Raw genomic sequence first — 25861 nt, 5'->3', positions numbered from 1 at the left:
TCGGGCAGATTTTTCAAACATCATTTGATACACGTTTGGAAATCTAAAATAGTGGATCGACACAATCTCGATGCGCCATGTTGCCTATCGCGTCAATAAATATTTTTCTTAGCTCCCAATGCTCAATTTTAGTGATTTGATACGAACTCAACGTGTCACATCGCACATCGCGTTGATAGCTAATTTCTACCCCAGCTTTCAATACAATTCCAGTGAACCAACACAAACTCGACGCAATGCATTGGTCATCGCGTTGATGCCATCGATGCGGAACGTCGGTCTACGTGTCACTATACACGTTTTCATTTATTAAAAAGCCCGCGTCCAGGGGGGTATTTGGTTCATTATCCCACCCGTTTTCAGCCATAAAAACACGAAATTAAGTAATTCCTAGGGCAAAATTCATTCATTCATCACAAATTGCTCTCAAGAACAAACCCTAGGGCCTTTGATTACAAATTCAAGACTCAAGAACTCACCACCAACCTTCATTAATTCAAGTACCAAGGTTTGTGAAGTGTTCATCCAAGGGTTTTCTTCCACCCTTGGAGTTCAAGAAACTCTTTTAAACTAGTTAATTGATTTCATGAATTCCATGTAGGATTTGAGTGTATACATGATTATGATATTAATTGTGTTCTAATCCATGGTTTATTCCAAGTTTCAAGAGAAATTATTTATCATGTGTGTAGTATCATGTGAATTCAAGTTTGTAAGACCCCGCAAAATTTCAAGCTTTACTCAGTCCATTAAAGTTTAAAAAGAGGTCCCAGACTTAGAAACTTCAGCTAAGTGTTTACACTTAGAATCTTATTGGCCTTCATAAGTTGGCAATCTTATTTCTCGACCTATACGGCCCTTAAATATTGATATTTAAGTTGATTCATGATCAACTATGTCAGTAGGTGTTCCCGAACTAGTTTCGAATTTTTTGGACCACGTTTTGTGACCCAAAACAGTGGACCAAGTCGATCCAGGTGCGCCACATCGCCTATCGCGTTGGTTAATATTGGGCAGGATTAGCCAGTCAAAAGTACTAAGGCTTGGCGCGATCATGGTGCGACGCTTCGAATATCGCGTCGATGGCATTGACGCGCCGCGTCGGTGCCCTGTTTTCAGTTTTTTTTAAATCCGCGTCTAGAGAGGTATTTGGGTCAATTTCTCACCCCTAAATAACCCTATAACACGAGATTCAACCCTATTTTTTCCCAAAATATACTCTGTTCTCTCAATTTCTCTCAAGAACAAGTTAGGTTTTTCCAATTGAAGATCCAAATTCAAGAGTCTCTCCGCCAATCTTCCTAAAATCAAGAACTAAGGTATGTTAGATATTGATTCTTGGGTCCCTTCCACCTAAGAAGTTCAAGAATCCTTTTCAAATTTTAAATATTGAATATTTATGATTTCTCATGATTTATGTGAGTTGAAGTTCATGTTTATGTTATTGTTGAGTTGTGATTCATGTTCTAGATTACAAGTTTCATGATTTAGTCCTAGCATGTGATGAATTGCATAATGTTCATGATAGACCCCTATAAGTTGCAAGTTTACTGATATAGCTATGTTAATTGAATGTGTTGGTTGTTGTATAACCAAATTATACTCCCCATATGTTTGATAAAATGCTTATGTGAAGGAAATAGAGTCATTATAGCGTGTTAGCATGAAATCCCTAATTATGTATAAGTTAATGCATGCCAAGTGTTTGTTGAAAGGCCTTACTAAATGAATTATGATATGCTACATGCACTCTCATTTACTTGCATTCCTTAATGAATGAATTATGAGACATTGGTATGGATCCCTATATGTTTACATATTTAAGACTACCAAGTGCTTGAAGAGATGCCTCCTTGATTTTATTGTGAATGATAGACTATTGTTATGCTATTCAAGAATTGTCATGCCTTATTTATTTATGTTATCGAGTCCTGGGAGTATTTAATACCCAACAATTTAGCTGATTGTCTAGAGCCAGTATCATTTTTAAAGATAATATCAGTCGTGCCATGATCAGTAGAAATCAATCAGTTACAGAACTTAGAGAGACTCAGTAATCTCAGTATCAGTCTATTCCAGTTCAGTATTCAATTCAGACCTCAGTAGTATTCAAGTATTCAATCCAGAAACTCAGTAGCATTCAGTCAGATAACAGAATTCAGTAGTATTCCGCCAATCAACGGAACTCAATAAGATCAGTTTAGTTTAGTTAATCAGTACAATCAGTAACAGTTTAGTCAAGCCTAGTATGAACTAGGAAATCAGTTCAGTGTCTTTCAGTTGGGAGTAGGATTCAGCATCGAGCTAACCTAGGGATGGGGGCTCACCCGCTAGATAATACTGAGATCCCTAGAATCAATCCCTAAGTTCTAGAACTATGTAGCCAGCGTAGGCATGAGATGTCACCCGTTAGATAAAACTGACATACTCGGGGATCACCCGCTAGTACAGGACTGATCTTAGGGGTCACCCACTAGATTAGGACTGACTCCATAGCCGTTGTCTTTACCCGTGGTATGTTACTGACACCCTTCCAGCTGGGGTTACAGGTTGGACCCTACTAGTTCAGATTTGGGGCATGTCGATTATATGACTATCTCCCACAATCTCAGATTCAGATTTAGTCTCAGTAATAGAACTCAGTGCAGTATTACAGAAATTAGGACTGTTAGATACAGTCACTAAGCTCAATAAGGAACTTAGATAGTTTTATAGAATTTAGAGATCACCCACTAGATAGGACTGATCTCAAATACAGTCAATCATTTTCATCATCCAGAAATTCAGAGATCACCCGCTATATAGGACTGATCTCAGGTACAATCAATCAGAATTAGTATAAGTAGATTCAGAGATCACTCGCTAGATAGGACTGATCTCAGATACAGTCAATCAGTATTAGAAAAACTCTGAGATCAATATCAGTAGACTTAGTTATTCAGTAAGTGTTAGTAAACTCAAATATCAGTAAATTAGTATTTAGAATTCAGCATTATTAAACCCAGTTATCAGTAATCCAGTTAGTTGAACTCAGTATTCAGTGTTATAAGATTTCAGTTATATTTTATGCATTCATGCATGTAATTCCTCATTCAGTATACTCACGTTATTCAGTCAGCTATAGTTCATGCATATGAGCCTTTGCATTTAGCCTTACCTCATCTAGCATAATAGTACATTCTCACGTACTGATGTATACTTTCCTGTGCTATGGCATTTTATACCATAGGTTTAGAAGCACGAGTTCTAGAGCACCCTTAGCAGTCAAGATTCAGCTAGCAGCAGTAGATAGCAGTGAGTTCTCATCATTCGGGGATGGTTCTTATTTCACGTTATTTTATTAGACTTAGTATTTTTAGTAGATAGAGTTTGTTGGGGGACTGTCCCATTCAACACTTTATTCAGACAGTTAGAGGTATACAAACTAGAGTTTTTTAGACTAGATGTTCAGACAGTTGTATTAGTATTCAATTTTCAGTTGTATTTTAGATGTTTGAACCTTATAGAAAGTTTTCCATCAGTTTTCTACATTTTTACAGTATATTATACAATGCTCAGTTACGGGTATCAGTTAAGGGTTAGCCTGTGATCCTTCAAGATTATAAGCACCATGTAGCGTCTGGGGTACTAGACTCGGGGCATTACAAACTTGATATCAGAGCCTAAGGTTCAACAGTGTCCTAGGATGTCTGAAAGATGTATCTAGTTGAGTCTTGTGTATGGGTGTATTGCGCGCCATATTTATGTACAGGAGGCTATAAGATGTTTTAGGAACAGTTTTCCTTCTTTCAGTGTTCATGTCATGCGAGTGAGCATGAGCTCAAGTTAAACTTTTAGCCTAATCCATTCTTCCTTTCATTTACATAATATGCCTCCTCGTAGAGCTAATGCCCATAGAAATAATAACCAGCCACCTCAGCCCGCAGATCCTTCAATTGAGAATATGTCACATGCAGAGTTTTGGCAGTTTTCAGGTGCTAGCCCAAGATGTGACAATTAATATTCAGGGTAATCGTTAGGCTGCAGCGCTATCTCAGCAAGATGGGGATTCAGCTGTAGCCAGGATCAGAAATTTCATGAGAATGAACCCACCAAAATTTTTTAGGTCAATAGCAGGTGAGGACCCATATTATTATCTTGAGAAAGTGAAGAAGATCAACCAAATTATGCATGTGTCTGAGGAGGAGAGTGTAGAATTGGCATCTTATAGGCTAAACGATGTCGTTCATGATTGGGTAGTGATGTGGAAGAAGAGCAGATGGGAGGATACAGCTTTCATGACTTGGCAGATATTTCAGGATGCGTTCATAGATAAGTTTTTTCCACTTAAGATGAGGAAAGCTAAGATAGAAGAGTTCATGAACCTGAGATAGGGCTCTATCATAGTGAAGGAGTATTGCCTCAAGTTAAACTAGTTGTCTAAGTATGTTCCTGATCAGATGGATGACCTTACAGCAAGCATGAGTAAGTTTGTGACCGGTGTATCTGGGTTGGTATTTAAGGAATGTAGGACTGCTATGCTCAATAAATACATGGAACTTTCTAGATTGATGATGCACGCTCAGCAGATTGAGGCAGGGAAATCTAAAGAAAGAGAGAAAGTGAATAAGAAACCCAAAATCGGTAGTTTTAGTTTTTCTCAGCCAGGGTCACAAGGTGGTAACCATTCTCAGCATAGTCAGAAGTTTTCAGTCCCAGCTTCATCCTTAGCTAGTGCACCAGTACCAAAGTTCAGGATAGCAATCTTGATGAGGCACCAGGATCAAAAGCCCAGGGTAGTTTGAGAAGTGAGCGTACCTATCCGCTTTATGAAGAATATGGTAAGAACCACCTAGGTGCATATAGAGTAGGCAGCAAGGTATGTTTTGGTTATAGTAAGCCAGGCCATAGGCTGTGACAGTGTAGAATTTTGGCTCAGAGAGGTAAAGATTTGCGTCAAGGGGGAGCCACTTCCAGTACCACTAGTGGTCAGCATCAAAACAGATTTTATGCACTCCAGACTCGCCATGATCAGGGAAGTTCCCCTAACATAGATTTGGGTACGTTATAAGTCCTTCATTTTCATGATATGTATTGTTAGATCGTTTGCTTCCATTTGAGCTTAAGTTTTCAGCATAAGTTAGTTAGTAAAGCCAGCAATTTAGTTATCAGGCAGTCAGATTCGTATAGTTTGTTTCCCATCTTTCCATTTAGTCATACTATTAGAAATCTCAGAAATAAAACTACTCCAAGATAGAAAGTCCCAGTAGTTGTAAGATCAGCTCAGTTCATGTACCATGCATTAGCTTCAGATCCCAGATGTTCAGTCATGATCCAGTTTGTAAAAACCTTGTGCATTGCCTCAGTTTTCCCAGTATCTCAGTAAAGTAAGCGTTCTTAGAGGGACATAATATCCCAAGGGGGAGATACTCTATAATTCCCCAATGCTTTCATGTCCTTAAGCCCATTTGGTTGCATGTTCAAATGTTTCTTACAAAGTCAGTATCAGTTATCATTGCATATTCAGTCATGCTTTCGAGAGTCAGCTCAGTCAGATATTCGTGCATTAGATATGCATGTTCAGTAGAAAAAGCTCAACTTATTAGTAATTTCAGTCATACTTTCATAAGAATGACTCAGTCAAGTATCCATGCATCAGATATGCATGTTCAGTATGAAATTTCAGTATATCAGTAGTTTCAGTCATATAGTCATGTTTAAGATGTTCATGCCCAGTAAGTAAGTTCAGTCTATCCATATTTTTTATCTAGTCAGTCCCATTCGAGGACGATTGTTCCCAAAGGGGAGATATTGTAAGACCCCGCAAAATTCTAAGCTTTACTCAGTACGTTAAAGCTTAAAAAGAGGTCCCAGACTTAGAAACTTCAGCTAAATGTTTACACTTAGAATCTTTTTGGCCTTCATAAGTTAACAATCTTATTTCTTGACCCATACAACCCTTAAATGTCGATCTTTAAGTTGATTCATGATCAGTTATGTCAGTAGGTGTTCCCAGATGAGTTTTGGATTTTTTCGACCACGTTTGGTGTCCCAAAATAGTGGACCAATGCGATCCAGGTGCACCGCATCGCCTATTGCATTGGTTAATATTGTGCAAGATTTTCCAGTCAAAAGTATTGGGGCTTGGTGCGATCATGGCGTGATGCGTCGAGCATCGCATCGATGCCATCAACGCGCCATATCGACAACTGCCTCGGTGTGCAGTTTTAATTTTTTAAAAAAATCCACGTCCGGAGGGGTATTTGGGTCAGTTTTCCACCCTTATATAACCCTATAACACGAGATTCAACCCTATTTTTTCCCAAAATATACTTTCTTCTCTCAATTTCTCTCAAGAATAAGTTAGGGTTTTCCAATAGAAGATCCAAATTCAAAGGTCTCTCCGCCAATCTTCCTAAAATCAAGAACTAAGGTATGTTAGATGTTGATTCTTGGGTCCCTTCCACCCAAGATTCAAGAATCCTTTTCAAATTATAAATATTGAATATTTATGATTTCTCATGATTTATGTGAGTTGAAGTTCATGTTTATATTATTGTTGAGTTGTGATTCATGTTCTAGATTACAATTTTCATGATTTAGTCCTAGCATGTGATGATTTGCATAATGTTCATGATAAACCCCTTTAAGTTGCAAGTTTCTTGATGTAAACATGTTAATTGGATGTATTGATTGTTGTATAACCAAAGTATGCTCCCCATATGTTTGATAAAATTCTTATGTGAAGGAAATAGAGTCATTATAGCGTGTTAGCATGAAATCCCTAATTATGTATAAGTGAATGCATGCCAAGTGTTTGTTGAAAGGACTTAGTGAATAAATTATGATATGTTGCATGGACTTCCATTTACGTGCATTCCTTAATGAATAAATTATGAGACATTGGTATGCATCCCTATATGTTTACATGTTTAAGACTTCCAAGTGCTTGAAGAGATGCCTCCTTGATTTTATTGTGAATAATAGACTATTGTTATGCTATTCAAGAATTTTCATGCCTTATTTATTTATGTTATCGAGTCCTAGGGGTATTTAATACTCGATAATTTAGTTGATTGTGTAGAGCCAGTTTTCAAGATAATCTCAGTCGTGCCATGATCAGTAAAACTCAGTCAGTTATAGAACTTAGAGAGACTCAGTAATCTCAGTATCAGTCTATTCTAGTTCAGTATTCAATTCAGACCTCAGTAGTATTCAAGTATTCAGTCCAGAAACTCAATAGCAATTAGTCAGATAATAGAATTTAGTAGTATTTCGCCAGTCAACGGAACTCAGTGAGATCAGTTTAGTTTAGTTAATCAGTACGATCAGTAACAGTTTTGTCAAGCCTAGTATGAACTAGGAAATCAGTTCAATGTCTTTCAGTTGGGAGTAGGATTCAGCACCGAACGAGCCTAGGGATGAGGGCTCACCCGCTAGATAGGACTGAGATCCCTAGAAGCAATCCCTAAGTTCTAGAACTACGTAGCTAGCGTAGGCATGAGATGTCACCCATTAGATAGGACTGACATACTCGGGGATCACCCGCTAGTACAGAACTGATCTCAGGGGTCACCCGCTAGATTAGGACTGACTCTATAGCAGTTGTCTTTACCCGTGGTACGGTACTGACACTCTTCCAGTTGGGGTTACATGTTGGACCTCACTAGTTCAGATTTAGGGCATGTCAGTTAGATGACTACCTCCCACAGTCTCAGTTTCAGATTCAGTCTCAGTAATAGAACTCAGTGTAGTATTACAGAAATCAGGACTGTTAGATCAGCTCAGTAAGAAAGTTAGATAGTTCCATAGAATTTAGAGATCACCCGCTAGATAGGACTGATCTTAAATACTGTCAATCATTTTCATCATCCAGAAAATCAGAGATCACCCACTAGATAGGACTGATCTATGGTACAATCAATCAGAATTAGTATCATTAGATTCAGAGATCACCCGCTAGATAGGACTGATCTCAGATACAGTCAATCAGTATTAGAAAAACTCTGAGATCAATATCAGTAGACTGAGTTATTCAGTATCCCAATATTAGTAAACTCAAATGGCAGTTAATTAGTATTTAGAATTTAGCATCAGTAAACCCAGTTATCAGTAATCCAGTAAGTTGAACTTAGTATTCAGTGTTACTACAATTTCAGTTATAGTTTATGCATTCATGCATGTAATTCCTCATTCAGTATACTCATGTTATTCAGTCAGCTATAGTTCATGCATATGAGCCTTTTCATTTAGCCTTATCTCATCCAGTATACCAGTACATTCTCATATACTGACGCATTCTTTCCTATGTTACGGTGTTTTATACCATAGGTTTAGAAGCACGACTTTTAGAGTACCCTTAGTGGTCCAGATTCAGCCAGCAGTAGTAGATAGAAGTGAGTCCTCATCATTCGGGGATGGTTCTTATTTAACTTTATTTCATTAGATTCAATATTTTTAGTAGATAGAGTTAGTGAGGGGATTGTCCCATTCAAATCCTGATTCAGACAATTAGAGGCTTTCAGACTAGATGTTCAGACAGTTGTATTAGTATTCTGTATTCAGTTGTATTTCAGATATTTGAACCTTATGACAAGTTTTTCATCAGTTTTCTTCATTTTTATAGTATATTATGCAGTGCTCAGTTACAGGTATAAGTTAAGGGTTTTCTTGTGGTCCTTCAGGATTATGAGCATCGTGTAGTGTCTGGGGTACCAGACTCGGGGCATTACAATATTAAAAGCCCTTGATTTTTGAATTGAGATTTGAAATTATGATGCCTACATGTTGTTTAGTACCATGTGCATAACTTATGTTCCCCAGGGGCTTGATAAATTGCTCATATGAATTAAATGTGAAAATCATGACATACTAGCATATGTGCAAGTTTATATCTTACAAGTGTTTGATAGAATGCTTTTATGAATGAGTTGTGAGTAAGTGAACATTATTATGCTTTTCAAGTTTATGCTATGCTTTACTTTTCATGCTATCGAGTCCTGGGGGTATTCAATACCCAAAAATCTATATGTTTACCTAGAGTTACAGTAGTTACAGAATAGTCTCAGTAGCATCACGTACAGTAGTACTCAAAAATTAGTCACAGTCTCAGTTCAGTTCAGAACTCAATAGTATTCCGTCAATCAACGGGACCCAGTAAACTCATTTCAGTTAGACAACATGATCTGTAACAGTTCAGTCTAGCCTAGTACAGTTTAGAAATTAGTTCAGTATCTATTTAGTTGGGAGTAAAATTCAGCACTAAGTAAACCTGAGGATGGGGACTCACCTGCCAGTAGAGGATGTGATTCTTAGAAGTAGTCATTGAGTTCCAGAACTACGTAACCAGTGTAAGTTGAGTCATCAACCTGCAAGTTGAGGTTTGATGAGGTGTTGTACCTGCCAGTTGAGGGTTGATGAGGTGTTCTACCTGCTAGTTGAGGGTACCATGATTCTCGTTCAAAGCACCTGCCAGATGAGGGTGATCTTCAGCTTATTTTTACCTTTGGCACGGTACTGACACCTTTCCAGCTGGGGTTATAGGTTGGACCCCAATCAGTTCAGAGAGGGGAATATTGATTAGATGATTATCTCCCATAGTTTTAGTTTTAGTATAGAACTCAATTCATTTCTACAGAATCAGGACTGTCAGACAAAGTCACCCAGCTCAATATAGAACTCAGTTTAGTTCTACAGAATCAAGACTTTCAGAAACAGTAACCCAACTATCAATAATACAGTTATTAGTAAACTCAGATATCAGTTATTTAGTTATCAAAACTAAGCATCCAGTGTGATTATGATCTCAGACACAGTATATATAGATATGTGCACAGCATTGTATAATCAGTGTTACATCAGTTTCAATTATACATGTACTCTTATTCAGTTATATTCATGTTACTTAGCTAGTTATTGTGAATACATATGAACCCATGCATTTAGCCTTACCTCACTTAGCATACTAGTACATTTAAAGTACTGACGCATGTCTTTATTTTGTGCTATGATGTCTTATATCATAGGTTCAGATGTACTGGCTCCTAACCGCTCTTAGCAGCCCAGATTATCATCAGCAGATTTAGTGGTGAGTCCTCATAGTTTGAGGACAATGTTATCTTTAAGTATTTCAGTAGCTCAGTAGTTCAGTAGCTCAGTAGTTGGAGTTAGTTGGGGGCTTGTCCTATCAACTTTATATTCTGACAGTTCTATTAGAGGCTTTTCAGATTGGAGTATTTTAGACAGATATTCAGTTTTCAGTATTCATTTATCAGTATTCAGTATTTATTTTCAGTCGTAAACCTTATGGCGACTTCATCCTAATTTCTGTATTAATCTCAGTATTATTATTATTACTGTGTGATTATTCAATGCTCACAACAGATATCAGTCATGGGTAAGCTTGTGGTCCTTCAGGGTCGTAAGCACTGTGTAGCGTCCAGGGTGTAGACTCAGGGAATTATAAACTTGATATTAGAGCCTAAGGTTCAATAGAGTCCTAGGAAGTCTAAAAGCCGCATCTAGTAGAGTCTTGTGCATGGGTGTATAGTGCGCCACACTTATGAACAAGAGGCTATGATGCATTTTTAGGAAAAGTTTTCCTTCTTTCAGTATTCATATTATGCGAGTGAGCATGAACTCAAGTCACAGTCCCAATCTAATCCTTTTCTTACTTCCGTTTACAGAATATGCCTTCCAAAAAGAACAACGGAAGGAGAACGGGAAATCATCCAGCACCTCAGCCCATTCAAGCAGATCCCCTGATGAGCATGTCTCCCATGCTGAATTTAGAGTTGCTTTCACTACCCTAACCAATTCCATTGCAACTCAGAATGAACAGCCAGATATTTTTCAGGCCAACCCAGAGGACAATACTGCTGCAGCCAGAATTCGGGACTTCACCCGAATGAATTCTCCATCTTTTACTAGGTCTAAGTCAGAGGAGAACCTACAAGAATTTCTTGATCAGATGCTGAAAGTCATATATATTATGGGGGTAACAGCTAGTAAGAGTGCTGAGTTGGCCGCATATCAGTCACAGGATGTGGCTTACTCCTTGTTCAAGCAGTGGAAGGCAGAGAGGACCAATGATGTAGGGCCCGTAGAATGAGAGGATTTTGCCACTATTTTTTTGGATAGGTTCTTTCCACTGGAGTTGAGGGAAGCGAAGGTGTTGGATTTTATTAATCTAAAGTATGGCAATATGACAGTGAAAGAGTATTCTCTCAAGTTTAACTCAGCTAACCAGATATGCTCCTCACGTGGTAGCGAATAGCAGATCCAAGATAAGTAAGTTTGCATCAAGTAGGACCGTAATACTGATTAAGGAAATAGACATATCCAGGCTCATGGTACATGCTTAGTAGATAGAGAGGTCTAAGAATAAAGAGAAGGAGAAGGAGAACAAGAGAGCTAGAACAGGTAGAATCAACTTCGCCCAACCTAACTCAGAAGGTGGAAATTATTCTCAGTTTTACCTGAAATCCTCAGTTCTAGCTCTGTCCTCAGCCAGTGCTCCAGTGTCAACATTCAGAGATGGCAATTAGGATAGGGCACCAGGCCCTAAACCTCAGGGTAGTGCTAGCAGTGCCCGAACAACCCCACTTTGCCAGAAATATGGCAGGAACCACTTAGGTGTCTGTGGGGTTGGCAGTGATGTATGTTTTAGATATGGAAAGACAAGCCACAGGGTTAAAGATTGTCCTCAGTCGGGTTCTCACGGTCAATATAATCGTCCTTTAGCTCAGTCCGGTAGCCTGAATTAGTAGGGTGTCACTTCTAGTGCCACCAGTGGGCAGCGCCTAAATAGACTCTATGTTCTTCAGTCTCGACAGGATCAGGAAAGTTCTCATGATGTGGTCACCGGTACATTACAAGTTTATCATTTACATATTTATGCTTTGCTAGATACAGGAGCTTCCTTATTCTTTGTAACTTTTTATATAGTTGTTAACTTCGGAGTCAGTCCCAAAATCCTAGTAGAGCCTTTCTCAATCTCTACCTTAGTGAATAAATCTATCATATCTCGGTGAGAATACAGGAACTGTCTGGTTATGGTATCTCAAAAGTCACTTTAGCAGACTTAGTAGAATTAAAGATGACAGATTTTAATGTCATTCTTGGTATGTAATGGCTTTATTCATTCTATGCTTCAGTTGACTGCAGAAATAGAATTGTTCACTTTTAGTTTCCGAATGAACCTGTCCTTGAGTGAAGGAGTAGTACTTCAGCACTTAGGGGTTAGCTTATTTCTTACCTTAAGACGAGAAAAATGATATCTAAGGGATGTGTCTATCATCTCGTTCGAGTTCAAAACTCTAGTTCAGAGACCCCTAATCTTGAATCAGTATCAGTGGCATGTGAATTTTCTGATGTATTTCCTGAAGATCTTCCCAAAGTTCATCCTGAAAGGGAAATTGACTTTGGAATCGACCTTCTTCCAGATACTCAGCTCATCTCTATCCCACCATATAGAATGGCATCTGTAGAACTCAAAGAGTTAAAAGAACAATTAAAGGATTTCCTAGATAAGGGATTCATCAGACCTAGCATTTCCCCATAGGGTGCACCAGTTCTATTTATGTGTAAGAAAGATGATTCTCTTAAGATGTGTATAGACTACCATCAGCTAAATAAAGTCACGGTCAAGAACAAGTATCCACTTCCCAGAATCGATGACTTGTTTAACCAACTTCAGAGTGCCAGTTACTTTTCTAAGATAGACCTCAGATCCGGCTATCATCAGCTCAGAATCAGACAATATGACATTTCAAAGACAGCTTTCAGAACTCGATATGGTCACTTCAAATTCCTAGTCATGTCATTTGGTCTTACCAATGCCCCAGCAGCTTTCATGGACTTGATAAACCAGGTGTTCAAGCAGTACTTGGACATGTTCGCCATAGTCTTCATTAATGACATTCTTGTCTACTCCTGCAGTAAATATGAACATGCAGACCATCTCAAAATAGTGTTACAGACCCTCAGAGCCTATCAGTTATTCGCCAAATAAAGTAAATGTGAATTTTGGCTAAAGTTAGTAGCTTTCCTTGGCAATATATTTTTCGGTGATGGCATTAGAGTGGATCCTCAAAAGACTGAAATAGTGAGAACTAGCCCAGACCCATCTCTCCGTTAAATATCAGGAGTTTTTTGGGTTTAGCTGGCTATTACTGATGGTTTGTCGAGGGATTCTCGCCTATTGCATCTCTCATGTCCAGACTGACTTAGAAGAAAGTCAAATTCCAGTAGCCAGATTTTTATGAGAAGAGTTTTTAGGAGTTAAATACTCGACTCACTACAGCCCTAGTTTTGACTCTACCAGATCATTCAAACGGGTTTGTGGTATATTACAATACTTTCAGAGTTGGTTTGGGGTGTGTTTTGATGCAGAGAGGTAAGGTCATAACCTATGTCTCTAGACAGCTTAAGTCCCATGAAAAGAATTACCCCACTCATGATATTGAGTTAGCAGCTGTGATGTTTGCCTTAAAGATTTGGAGGCATTATTTATATGGGGTACATATGGATGTGTTCATAGACCACAAGAGCCTGCAGTATATTTTTTCTCAGAAAGATCTAAACCTACGTCAGAGAAGGTGGTTGGAGTTGTTGAAAGACTACGACATGAGCGTCCTGTATTATCCGGGCAAGGCCAATATAGTGGCTGATGCTCTCAGTAGGATGTCTATGGGTAGTGTTGCTCATGTGGAGGATAATAAGAAGAAGTTAATTCAGAAAGTTCATCAGTTTTCCCAAATAGGTGTTTTCTTAGTCAATTCAGTAGAGAGAAGTGTGTGGATACAGAATAGTTCAGAATCATTTCTGGTTTCTGAAGTGAAGAAAAAGCAGGATAGCGATCCCAGTTTAGTCAAGTTGAAAGAGTCAGTCAGAGATCATAAAGTAGAAGTTTTCTCCCAAGGGAATATGGTGTGTTGCGTTGCCAGGGTCGGTTATGCATGCCAAGTGTAGATGACTTGAAGCAACGAATTCTTGCCAAAGCTCATGGTGCGTGTTACTTATTCATCCAAGGGCCACTAAGATGTACCATGACTTGAGGGAGATCTATTGGTGGAGTGAGGTGAAAAGAGACATTGCAGAATTTGTAGCTAAGTGTTCGACATTTTAGCAGGTTAAGATTGTGTACCAGAAACCTAGTGGTTCCATGTAAGAGTTCAGTATTCCTACATGGAAGTGGAAGGAAGTGAACATGGACTTTGTTACGAGTTTGCCCCGTACTCGTCATCAGCATGATTCAATTTGGGTCATTGTGGATAAGATAACCAAATAAGCTTATTTTCTACCAGTTCATACCTCTTATTCAGCCGAGGATTATGCCAAGCTCTATGTTAGAGAGTTGGTCAGATTCAATGGAGTTTTGTTGTCCATCATCTCAGATAGAGGTATACAGTTCATCTCTTATTTTTGGAAAGCCTTCCAAAAGGGTCTAGGTACCCAGTTTACCTCAGTACGTCCTTTTACTCTCAGACAGATGGTCAAGCAGAGAGGACCATTCAGATATTGGAAGATATGTTAAGGGAGTGTGTCATTGACTTTAAGGGTAGTTGAGATGACCACTTTTCCTTGATTGAGTTCACGTATAACACATTCAGATGGCTTCGCTTGAGGCGTTCTATGGGAGGATATGTAGATCTCTCATTGGTTGATTTGAAATGGGTGAGGCCACAGTGGTAGGGCCTAACTTGGTAATTGATATCGATCAGGGAAAGGCTTAAGACAGCTCAAAGCCGACAGAAATCGCATGCAGATGTGGGAAGAAAGAATCTCGAGTTTGAGATTAGCAACTATGTGTATTTGAAAATCTCTCCTATGAAGAGAGTGAAGAGGTTTGGCAAGAAGGGGAAGCTCAGTCTTCGGTATGTCGATCCTTACCAAATTTTCAGTCATTTCGAAAAGGTAGCTTACGAGCTTGAGTTGCCTTCATATTTAGCTTTAATCCATCCAGTGTTTCATGTCTCCTTGCTAAAGAAATACATAGGTGACCCAGCAGCCGTAGTCCCTATAGAGGGCATAGATGTTCAGAACAGCCTCTCTTATGAGGAAATCCCAGTCAAAATTCTTGACCATCAGGTTCACAGACTGAGGAACAAGGAAGTTTCACTAGTCAAAATTCTTTGGCGGAATCAGTCCATTGAGGGAGCTACTTGGGAAGCTGAAGCAGATATGCGGACCAAGTATGCTCACCTCTTCTCCGCAAACTCAGACTCAGCTCAAGGTACCAGTTTTTCTTGAATTTATTCAGTTCCATGCTCAAATTACCTTTACAACTCTGTATCGGTTCAGTTGCATAGCATTTTCGTGTCATCCATACCTTCATTGAACAACTCAGTCATGTGTCATGTTTTCAGAACTCAGTCATACTTCAATTATACATGTCCAGTATTAAATCTTAATACTTTCAGTTAGGTAATCACGCTTTAGTTGTGCATGTTCAGTATATAAATTCAGTCTATCAGTATTCTCAGCTTAGTCAGTCTCATTCGAGAACGAATGTTCCCAAGAGGGAGATATTGTAGGACCCCGCAAAATTCTAGGCTTAACTCAGTCCGTTAAAGCTTGAAAAGAGGTCTCAGACTTAGAAAAATCTCAGCTAAGTATTTATGCTTAGGAGTATTTTAGCCTTCATAAGTTGGCAATCCTATTTCACGACCCTTATCACCTTAAAGTATCAATTTTTAGGTTTATTCATGATTAGGAATGTCAGTAGGTCACTTCGGGTGAGTTTCAGATTTTTTAAACATCATTTAAGGCACATTTGAAAATCCAAAACAGTGGATCGACGCGATCTCGATGCACCGCATTGCCTATCGCATTGATAAATATTTTCCTTAGCTCCCAATGCCAAATTTCAGTGAGTCGATGCGAACTGGACGCGTTGCGTCGTCCATCGCATCAACATTTAATTTCTCCCCCAGCTTTCAGTGCAATTCCAATGAACCAACGTGAACTCGATGCGGCACGTTGGTCATCGCTTTGATACTATCAACGCGCCACATCGGTCTGCACGTTACTGGACACGTTTTTAGTCATTAAAAAGCCCGCGTCCAGAGAAGTATTTGGGTCATTATCCCACCCATTTTCAGCCCTAAAAACACAAAATTGAGTCATTCCTAAGGCAAAATTCATTCATTCATCACAAATTGCTCTCAAGAACAAACTCTAGGGCCTTAGATTTTAAATTCAAGACTCAAGAACTCACCATCAACCTTTATTAATTCAAGTACCAAGGTATGTGAAGTGTTCATCCTAGGTTTCCTTCCACCCTTGGAGTTTAAGAAACTCTTTTAAACTACAAGTTAATTGATTTCATGAATTCCATATGGGATTTGAGTGTATTCATAATTAAGTTGTTAATTATGTTCTAATCCATGGTTTATTCCAAGTTTCATGAGAAATTATTTATCATGTATGTAGTATCATGTGAATTTATGTTAAAAGCCCTTGATTTTTGAATTGAGATTTGAAATTATGATGCCTACATGTTGTTTAGTACCACGTGTATAACTTATGTTCCCTAAGTGCTTGATAAATTGCTCATGTGAATTAAATGTGAAAATCATGACATACTAGCATATTTGCAAGCTTATATCTTACAAGTGCTTAATAGAATGCCTCTATGAATGAGTTGTGAGCAAGTGAACATTGTTATGCTTTTCAAGTTTATGCTATGCTTTAATTTTCATGCTATCGAGTCCTGGGGGTATTTACCCAAAAATCTAGCTGCTTACGTAGAGTTACAGTAGTTACATGACAGTCTCAGTAGCGTCACAAACAGTAGTACTCAGAAATCAGTCACAGTCTTAGTTCAGTATTTAGTTTAGAACTTAGTAGTATTCCGTCAGTTAGCGGGACCTAGTAAACTCAGTTCAGTTCAGTTAAACAACACGATCAGTAACAGTTTAGTTTAGTCTAGTACAGTTTAGAAATTAGTTCAGTATCTATTCAGTTGGGAGTGGGATTCAGCACCAAGTGAACCCGAGGATGAGGACTCACCTGCCAGTAGAGGGTGTGATCCTTAGAAGTAGCCTTTGAGTTCCAAAACTATGTAGCCAACGTAAATTGAGACATCAACCTGTCAGTTGAGGGTTGATAAGGTGTCTACCTGCCAGTTGAAGGTACCACCATTCTCGTTCAGAGCACCTGCCAGATGAGGGTGACTTTTCAGCTTATCTTTACTCTTGGAACGGTACTGACACCCTTTCAGCTGGGTTACAGGTTGGACCCCAATCAGTTCAGAGAGGGGCATGTCGATTAGATGATTATCTCCCACAATTTTAGTTTTATTCTTTGTATAGAACTCAGTTCAGTTCTACAGAATCAAGACAGTCAGACATAGTCACCCAGCTCAATATAGAACTCAGTTCAGTTCTACAGAATTAAGACTTTCAGAAACAGTCACCCAACTATTAGTAATACAGTTATCAGTAAACTTAGATATCAGTTATTCAGTTATCAGAACTCAGTATCCAGTGTGATTATGATCTCAGAAATAGTATATGTAGATATATGCACAACACTGCATAATCAGTGTTACATCAGTTTCAGTTATACATATACTCTCATTCAGTTATATTCATGTTACTCAGCCAGTTATTGTGCATGCTTATAAACCCATGCATTCAGCCTTACCTCACTTAGTATACCAGTACATTCAAAGTACTGACACATACCGTTCTTTTGCGCTATGATTTCTTATATCATAGGTTCAGACACACGGGCTCCTGACCACTCTTAGCAGCCCAGATTATCGGCAGTAGATTTAGTGGTGAGTCCTCATAGTTCGAGGACGATGTTATCTTTCAGTATTTCAGTAGTTCAGTAGTTGGAGTTAGTTGGGGGCTTGTCCTATCAACTCCATATTCTGACAATTCTATTAGAGGTTTTTCAGAGTAGAGTATTTCAGACAGATATTCAGTTTTCAGTATTCATTTATCAGTATTCACTATTTATTTTCAGTTGTGAACCTTATGGCGACTTCAGCCTAATTTCCGCATTTATCTCAGTATCATTATTATTATTACTGTGTGATTATTCAATGCTCACAACAGATATCAATCATGGGTTAGTTTGTGGTCTTTCGGGGTTGTAAGCATCGTGTAGCGTCCGGGGTGCAGACTCGGGGCATTACAGCATGTTAGTACTAAATCCTGCTAGGATTATGAGACCTTAAAATAAAGATATGATGATCTAGGTTATGCTTAGAGATGACCTTACAAATATATATATATATATATATATATGGTATTACCGTATATCCATTCCTTTATTTGGTCATATTATATATTCATTCTTTGTCCTTGTATATTGATATATAATCTTCTTTCCTCCTTTACTCGTACATTGGTTAGGGATATACAATATAGTGTTGAGATTTTTTCTGAGTATGGCTAGAATACGATAATCCATCCTTGTTACCTCCTTATCTTTATATGTTAGTCTTTTGGACATGAATAGGATAGTTCATGATAGTTCATCCTTATTACTTCATTGGTTATATTATGTAGTTGTTGGACACTTGGGTGTAGTTTCCATTCTGTTTATATGTTATGTATATCTTCTTTATCTTTAGAGCTCAGTTTCCAATTGCCTACTGAGTACCATTCGTTTGATACTCATACTACACTTACGTAGCCTGCAGATCATAGTACGGGTTATCATCGTTGATGTGTGCATTGTGCGGAGCAACCATGGTACACGAATTGCCTGTAATACCCAACCAAACCAAGAAAACAATGAATCTCGGTAGGTGAAATAGGCCTAAACCAATTCCAAACCAGCACAACCTTGGCTGAATTGATCATAATATCATCCTTAGGCACCACATGCTCTGAAAATGCCATGAAACTAAGACAAAATTCATACTCGGACAATTTAGCATACAACTTCTCATCCTTCAATCTCTAAAGTACAATCCTAAAATGCTTCATGATTAGCCTCACTGTTGGAATACACTAGGATATCATCTATGAATATAATCACAAAGGAATCAAGATAAGGCCTAAACACTATATTCATCAACTTCATAAAAGTCGTCGGGACATTAGTCAATCCAAAGGATATAACTAAAAAATCATAATGACTATAACGAGTCCTACAAGTTGTCATGGGGGATATCCGAAGCTCTAATATTCAACTGATAATACCTCGACCTCAAGTCAATCTTCAAAAACACTGAAGGACCTTGAAACTGATCAAATAAGTTATCAATCCGAGGAATAGGATACTTAATATTGATGGTCACTTTGTAAATTGTTGGTAATCGATAACATTCCATATAAACTCATCATTCTTCTTCACAAACAACACCGGAGCATCCCCAAAGTGAAACATTAGTCTAATGAACCCCTTACTCTGTAAAACCTAAATCTAGTCCTTTAAATCCTTCAACTCCGCTAGAGCCATCTTGTAGAGGGAAATGGAAATGGTCCTAGTGTCTGGCTCCAAATCAATGTCAAAGTTGTTATCTTTGTCAGGAGAAACAACTTGAAGATTATTAGAAAATGCATTTATAAACTCTCTGACCACTGACTCCAAAGGAGGCATCACTACACTAGTATCTTGAACATATGCCAAAAAAGTATGACGCCTCTTCTTAACCAACAGTTAAGCCTGGGGGAAGGAAATCACCCTTTAAGGATACGATCCTTGGGTACTCTTCTGCTCAAATTTTGGGACACCTAACATGACCATGGTAGTTGTCTTGATATAACAATTCAAGACAACATGATACGAACGGAGCCAATCCATACCCAAAATCACATCATCATTGTAGTAGAAATAAATTTCCTTAAGATTATTAGAAAAAATGGAGTTCAAAAGCGAGAACTTAAAGAGTATATGGCTTTGATAGGTCATCTATGTCCTTTGGGAATTTAGACCTTCATATTAATTGTTGCAGCCCGTCACTAGATCAATGAAGAATCTCTCCAAAATCTGCTTATTGATCAAATGGTATAATTACTTTGAGATTTTACAAAACCTATAAAATTCAAGTTTCAACAAACAACTTAAATTTTTCAGAAGAACTAAATTGTTTTATATAATGAGAATTTTGAAAGAAAGAGAACAAATCATAGTCGGTATATTTTTGTGTTTAGAGGAGCTACAATATCCATAATACCTTTGTACATCCATTTGCAACAAACTTAATCATTCAGGTGCCTTTTCAAACATCAACAAAAATATTTCGAGCATCCAATAACCACCGTACTAGGCATCATGCACATTTTGGGCTATTCGATGGCCGCGTCGCGCCCAATTTGGATGCTTAGTGGCTACACCGCGTCGACTATCACAGGTGAAAATGGTCGCAATGCACCAGACTACTCCTCACTCCAACATTCAATCTCTTTGACGCATCAATAAACACTAACTATTCCAACAAGTATGTATTTTGATACGATATTTGATATTTCAATTTTTTTAGATGCTGAATACCAAAATTTTTAAAATCTGAAAATATGAAATTGACGAGAATACCCCTATACCCCACCTACAAATTGACAAAATCAACCTCTTTATGCGGGCAGTGGCGAGATACCAAAATTAGGGCCAAATAGAGTAGTGAAATCGAGGCAGAGTAGTATAAAAGAGCTGAAATAGCTTGTTTTGTGTGTGTATTTCAAGATTAGCTTCTTCTTCGCCTTCAGAAGCAGAAAACACAAACAGATAAGCAAAAATTTCTCTAATCTTAGGGTATGAAAATCCCAACAATACTCATATCTTCTTCTTCTACTTCTACATACATATATATATGTCTTCTCACATACTACTATATTTCTTCTGCCCTTTATCATTTCCGACCATACTCATACAAGGTTTTTTCCCTTTCCCCCCCTTTTTTCCATAAAATTTTAATTTGTATATGTTTTTTGTTCCTAAACTTGAATTTACTTTTAAAAAAACTTTGCTAGATGTGTACGGAATTGCCTAGGTTAGGGTTTTGTTACTGATTTAGTTTTTCTGGTTCATTTGTATTTTTTGATTTTTTTATTTTTTGTTATTTTGAGCTCTGGGTTTTCAGGTTTCTGTTTTTTCGGATCTTTGATTTCTAAGATTTCGTTGAGCCCGTATTTTTACTAAGGGGTTCAGGATATAGAGAGGTATACACACGAAGAAATCAAGGGGTGCATAAAATATGCTTTCGACCTTATATTGTGTAGTTTTTTGACTAACCCCCCTGCGGTACCCTGGCTCCGCTTCTGTTTACCATTTTTCAAAAGCATAAACAAAAAAAAGTTTTGGGCTTGGTATTTTTCGTGTTTTCCGCTTTGATTTTAACTCCTCAAATACCTTAATTGGTGTCCTTGAGCCGAGGGTCTATCGGAAACAGCCTCTCTATCTCTCCCAAGGTAGGGATAAGGTCTACGTACACTATACCCTCCTCGGACTCCACGTGTGGGATTATACTGGGTATGTTGTTGTTGGTTGTAGATACCTGAATTGTTATCCTTGAGCCGAGGGGCTTTCTGAATAGCTTCTCTATCTCCTAGGTAGGGGAAAGGTCTGTCCCGGACCTCACTTGTGGGATTCACGAGATATGTTGTTGTTGGTTGTAGATACCTGAATTGTTATTCTTGAGCCGAGGGCCTGTCGAAGAAGCCTCTCTATCTCTTTATCTCCTGCGTACAATAAACCCTTGTGGCCCGGCCCTTCCCGGACAACTCCATTCATAGCGGGAGCGTTGGTGCACCGGGCTGCCCTTTTTTTAGCATTAGGTTTTTCAAATTTATCTTTTTCGGATGTTTGATTTACTAAGATTTTGTTTTGGGTTGTTGTCTTTTAAGTTTGATTTTAACTCAGGTACCTGAATTAATAAAATGTTATGTGTTAGTAGTTATATGTTGGTACTAAAACTGGTTGAGTTCTTTAAAGAGCTTTTGTCTTTCAACGACGCCATGTGTGTTACATTCACCTCACTAGTTCGAAACCTGGAAGTTGCACCAAGTTTAGCATTTAAGTAAAAAAGGGCAGAGGGGCTAACCCATTTTCCATTGTGTTTTACTTCATCTTATAGTTATTCCTCCATGGGCTAATGAACATTGGGCTTTGTAAGATGGAAAAGGAAGAAAGAGAAAAGTGGTAGAAGTGTTGTTGTTATAAGTTGGAAATTGTTGCACATTTGTTTATTTTGTACTTTTGTCTCCCTGAATATATTGAAAAATTACCTGCCCTACATGTCTTTCCTTCTTGGTGCTGGACAGGAGAAAGTACTTAAATTTTTTCATTGCCCCAATGTCCATAGGGTGTACTTGCTCTTTTAAAGAAAAGATGGATTTACCAATCTTTGACATATCTATATAGCTAAACCCAGATATTGAGAGAGTTGATTGAGAGTACATGGTGGATTGATTGATGTATGTCCGTCAACAAGCAAAAGAGCTAACGTAATGTGGTCTGCAGGCATTATTAGTGACCTGCTGTTTATTTGTTGGATAAGAACTGCGGCACGAAACATTCATGGCAGAGAATACTGAAATTGATGACCGTGTGGATCTTGATGATGAAAATTACTCTGAGGAAGATGAAGATGCAGAACTGATAGATGATGAAGGCGCTGGAGAAGAAGTCGGTGATGAAAACGGCGAAGAACAATCATATGACTCCGGGGGTGGAGATAGTGGGAGAGAGCAGTCTCCAGAAGCAGATATGGGTGACGTTCCAGAGCCTGTTGCAGATGAAGAAAAGCCTAGCGATTCTCTTACTGAAGAGGGAAAAAAAGAGCATGCCGAAATTCTAGCTCTCCCTCCACACGGGTCTGAGGTTTTCATTGGTGGGATTCCTCGAGATGTTTCTGAGGAAGACTTGAGGGATCTCTGTGAACCACTCGGCGAAATACATGAGGTAGTTCCAATTTCTAATCAGGAAGTAGTGTGAAAGTTTGGCAACGGGCATATGTTTGTGAAGTACTTCAATTTTGTTTGCTCTTCCTAATTGTGGAATCGTCTCATATCTTGGCAGGTCAGAGTCATGAGAAATAAGGATACTGGTGAAAGCAAGGGGTTTTCCTTTGTAGCATTCAGCACTAAAGATGAGGCACAAAAGGCTATTGAAGAACTGCATAACAAAGAATACAAGGTGATTTCTGCATCCGTAGTTGGCTTCATTGATCATGTTTTTTCTGTTGAAGAATTTTCAGTAATATCTTCTCTTTTAGTGTAAGTGCTTAATTTTGTAATTATTTGTTTGTTTTTTGTCATCTACCCAGGGAAAAACCTTAAGGTGTTCACTATCAGAAACTAAATACAGATTGTTCATTGGTAATGTACCAAAGAGCTGGTCTGATGACGACTTCAGAAAAGTCATTGATGAGACTGGTCCTGGTGCAGAATTAATAGAACTCATAAAGGTGTGTTTTGACGTCCTAAACACTTACATAAATTGTTGTGATCCATCATGGGCATCTCATGGACAATTATAAACTTCTAATATTTGACTGAAGGATCCTCAAAACCCGGCACGTAATAGAGGTTTTGCTTTTGTTGAATATTACAATAATGCCTGTGCGGATTACTCTCGTAAAAAAATGGCAAGTGCAAACTTTAAGCTGGAGGGAAATTCACCTACTGTTACCTGGGCTGATCCAAAGATTTCACCTGATCATTCTTCTGCTGCTGCTCAGGTATAAAACAATATATATCACAGTTCCTTGAGCAGCTTTTATGAGATCTTTAGCAAATACTCTTGATATGCTGCTCAGGGCCAACTTTTTTTCTTTGTTTACTTCACGTGGGTATGGCTAGGGGTGGGAAGGGAGATAAGGCTGGTATTTGTAATGTGCATAAATCTTTTCAACTTAAGAAGTTCTGAACTTATTATCATTATATGTTTGAGTTGCATTAGATAATATTGAGCCAGAAAACTGGTGATGATAGTTCTAACTTTTTGGTTCTCTGGGCGTGCTGTAACCATAGCTGGGGAAGAGTTGTTGCGGGTAACTTTACTGCCGATTCTGTTGAGAACTAAAACTCGTAAACCTAGTGCCCCGGCTAAAGATACTCTTAGATGATTATGGAATAGTCGAGTGATAGGGAATTAATGGAAGAACAAGTAAAGAAATACAAAATATAAATAGATGAAGGTATAGAAATAGAAGTTCGAGACAAAATGGAATTTAATAGGCAATAATTGGCAATAAGTCGAATATCCCCTATTGAGAAATTTCAAGCACCAAAAGCATTTGGAACCCTCGAGACAATCAAGTCAAAGCAAGCACCAATGAAGTTGATCAAGGATATAACCTCTATTCATCAAAGGCTTGCTAAGAAGGAAAATCGCTTAGGAAACTATTTATACTATGGGTTACATTTGTTGTAAATAAGTAGCCAAAATAACCTTTCAAGTAGGACTAAGAATAGCTCATCCAAGGATCCTATTCCGCTGTTTATACCATGCAAAGCGCAGGGGGTGCTTTTGGTCCGAGTGTTCACTGCCCCAGAAGCATTGCCAATTTCATGAGGGTGTGTTTTTTGAGGTGGGAATGCATTACCTCCATTCTGTTGCCAAAAAATCAGTGGAAAATTGAGGGTGCTTTTGACTGCCACTTTTGACTCTTGGCCTTTTGTGCACCTGTTCTGTTGAGTGGACCTTTGACCCCCTTCCTTGAGCACTAATTGGGTCATATTGTATGCTTCAATAGGCTCTTCCTGTGGTTCTTCCAAGCATCCAATGTCTTCAAAGATATTTGAAAGTTTTCAAACTCTTGTTGAGCATCTTTGTCAGACTTGGTGTCGGGCTAGGTAGTTTTTTACTTTTTTTGTGCTATCATCAAGGTAGTGCCTGCAAGCTGGCATGGTTATTACTATTATAACCTTAAAAGAGAAAGATTAGTCATAGTGAGCTAAATCACATATTTGGTATGATGTTAGGTTTCTTGATGTATTGTCCAATCCAATACGAATAAATTGTATTTTCTTGATGTATTGTCCAATCCAATACGAATCAATTGTCTGGTCGAAGATCCACCGGTACAAAACAATGAAACCTTATATGTCAGTGTCATTAAGCAACGAAGCTGCGTGAAATGATGGGTCACCACTTCATGGGGCTGAAGCCAGCCATGAATACATGTGCGCTTAAAAGAATGACGCATAAAGCGATTCCGACGAAGAAACGTCAGTCTTTTTGAATGTCATCATCTTTGAGGAGTTGGATTAACATTCAACATGATTGTAAAAAATAAGTCGAAACTAGTATTTTACTGAAATTGGATTATTATATTACTAAAGTCATGTATTATTTACCTGATCAAAAAAATATGTATCATACTTTTTATTCTCTGTATTAGTGGTCTGGCCCTTCCCTGTGCACCCGGTTGACCCCCCGCCTCTTTCTTTTTTTTTTATAAATTTTCTGTAAATAGTGAGCTTCACATAAAGTACCATGTTCATCATTTCTGACCTGTCGCTTCGAAATCCACCTTGATGCTTTTTGCTTTTAAATAGACTTATTCCTATCAACCCTTTTCTTTTTGCTAGTTTGGACATTGTATTACATATCTTTTGCTTTCTTTTCCAGGTTAAAGCACTTTATGTGAAGAACATTCCAGAAAACACACCGACTGAGCAATTGAAGGAATTATTCCAGCGCCATGGCGAAGTTACCAGGGTTGTTATGCCGCCAGCTAAGGTTGGTGGTAAAAGAGACTTTGGATTTGTCCATTATGCAGAAAGGTCAAGTGCTCTGAAAGCTGTTAAAGACGGTGAAACATATGAAGTTAATGGTAATGCTTCTAGACATGTAAATACCAAGTGGAACACATACATTGCATAAAGGAAAACCCTGAATCTACATCTGTGTGTTCCATTGACCCCCTTACTTCTCCCCTTCTCAAAGAGGAAAAGAAATAAATCATGAAGAGAGA

At 38.3% G+C, this 25861-nt stretch overlaps 1 protein-coding gene across 2 annotated transcripts in view; it reads left to right on the top strand.

The window, feature by feature from the left end:
• The first annotated feature begins 20433 nt into the window (after positions 1 to 20433).
• LOC107845348 (heterogeneous nuclear ribonucleoprotein Q) overlaps positions 20434 to 25861 on the top strand; it is an 11213-nt gene continuing 5785 nt past the window's right edge. Inside the window, exons 1-6 of one of the 2 annotated variants that reach the window (XM_016689619.2) lie at positions 20434 to 20694; positions 22402 to 22842; positions 22960 to 23076; positions 23207 to 23347; positions 23441 to 23620; positions 25516 to 25720. In XM_016689619.2, coding sequence (XP_016545105.2) covers positions 22459 to 22842; positions 22960 to 23076; positions 23207 to 23347; positions 23441 to 23620; positions 25516 to 25720 — 1027 coding nt within the window. In that variant the 5' untranslated portion in view covers positions 20434 to 20694; positions 22402 to 22458. Of the gene's footprint in view, positions 20817 to 22401; positions 22843 to 22959; positions 23077 to 23206; positions 23348 to 23440; positions 23621 to 25515; positions 25721 to 25861 lie in introns of both variants that reach the window. The other variant, XM_016689620.2, reaches the window with a different exon arrangement.

Source organism: Capsicum annuum, chromosome 10 (genome assembly GCF_002878395.1).
Source record: "Capsicum annuum cultivar UCD-10X-F1 chromosome 10, UCD10Xv1.1, whole genome shotgun sequence".
NCBI classification, from domain to species: domain Eukaryota; kingdom Viridiplantae; phylum Streptophyta; class Magnoliopsida; order Solanales; family Solanaceae; genus Capsicum; species Capsicum annuum.
The sequence above is the reverse complement of the archived record's forward strand: the minus strand, read 5'-3'. Positions and strand labels throughout refer to the sequence as shown.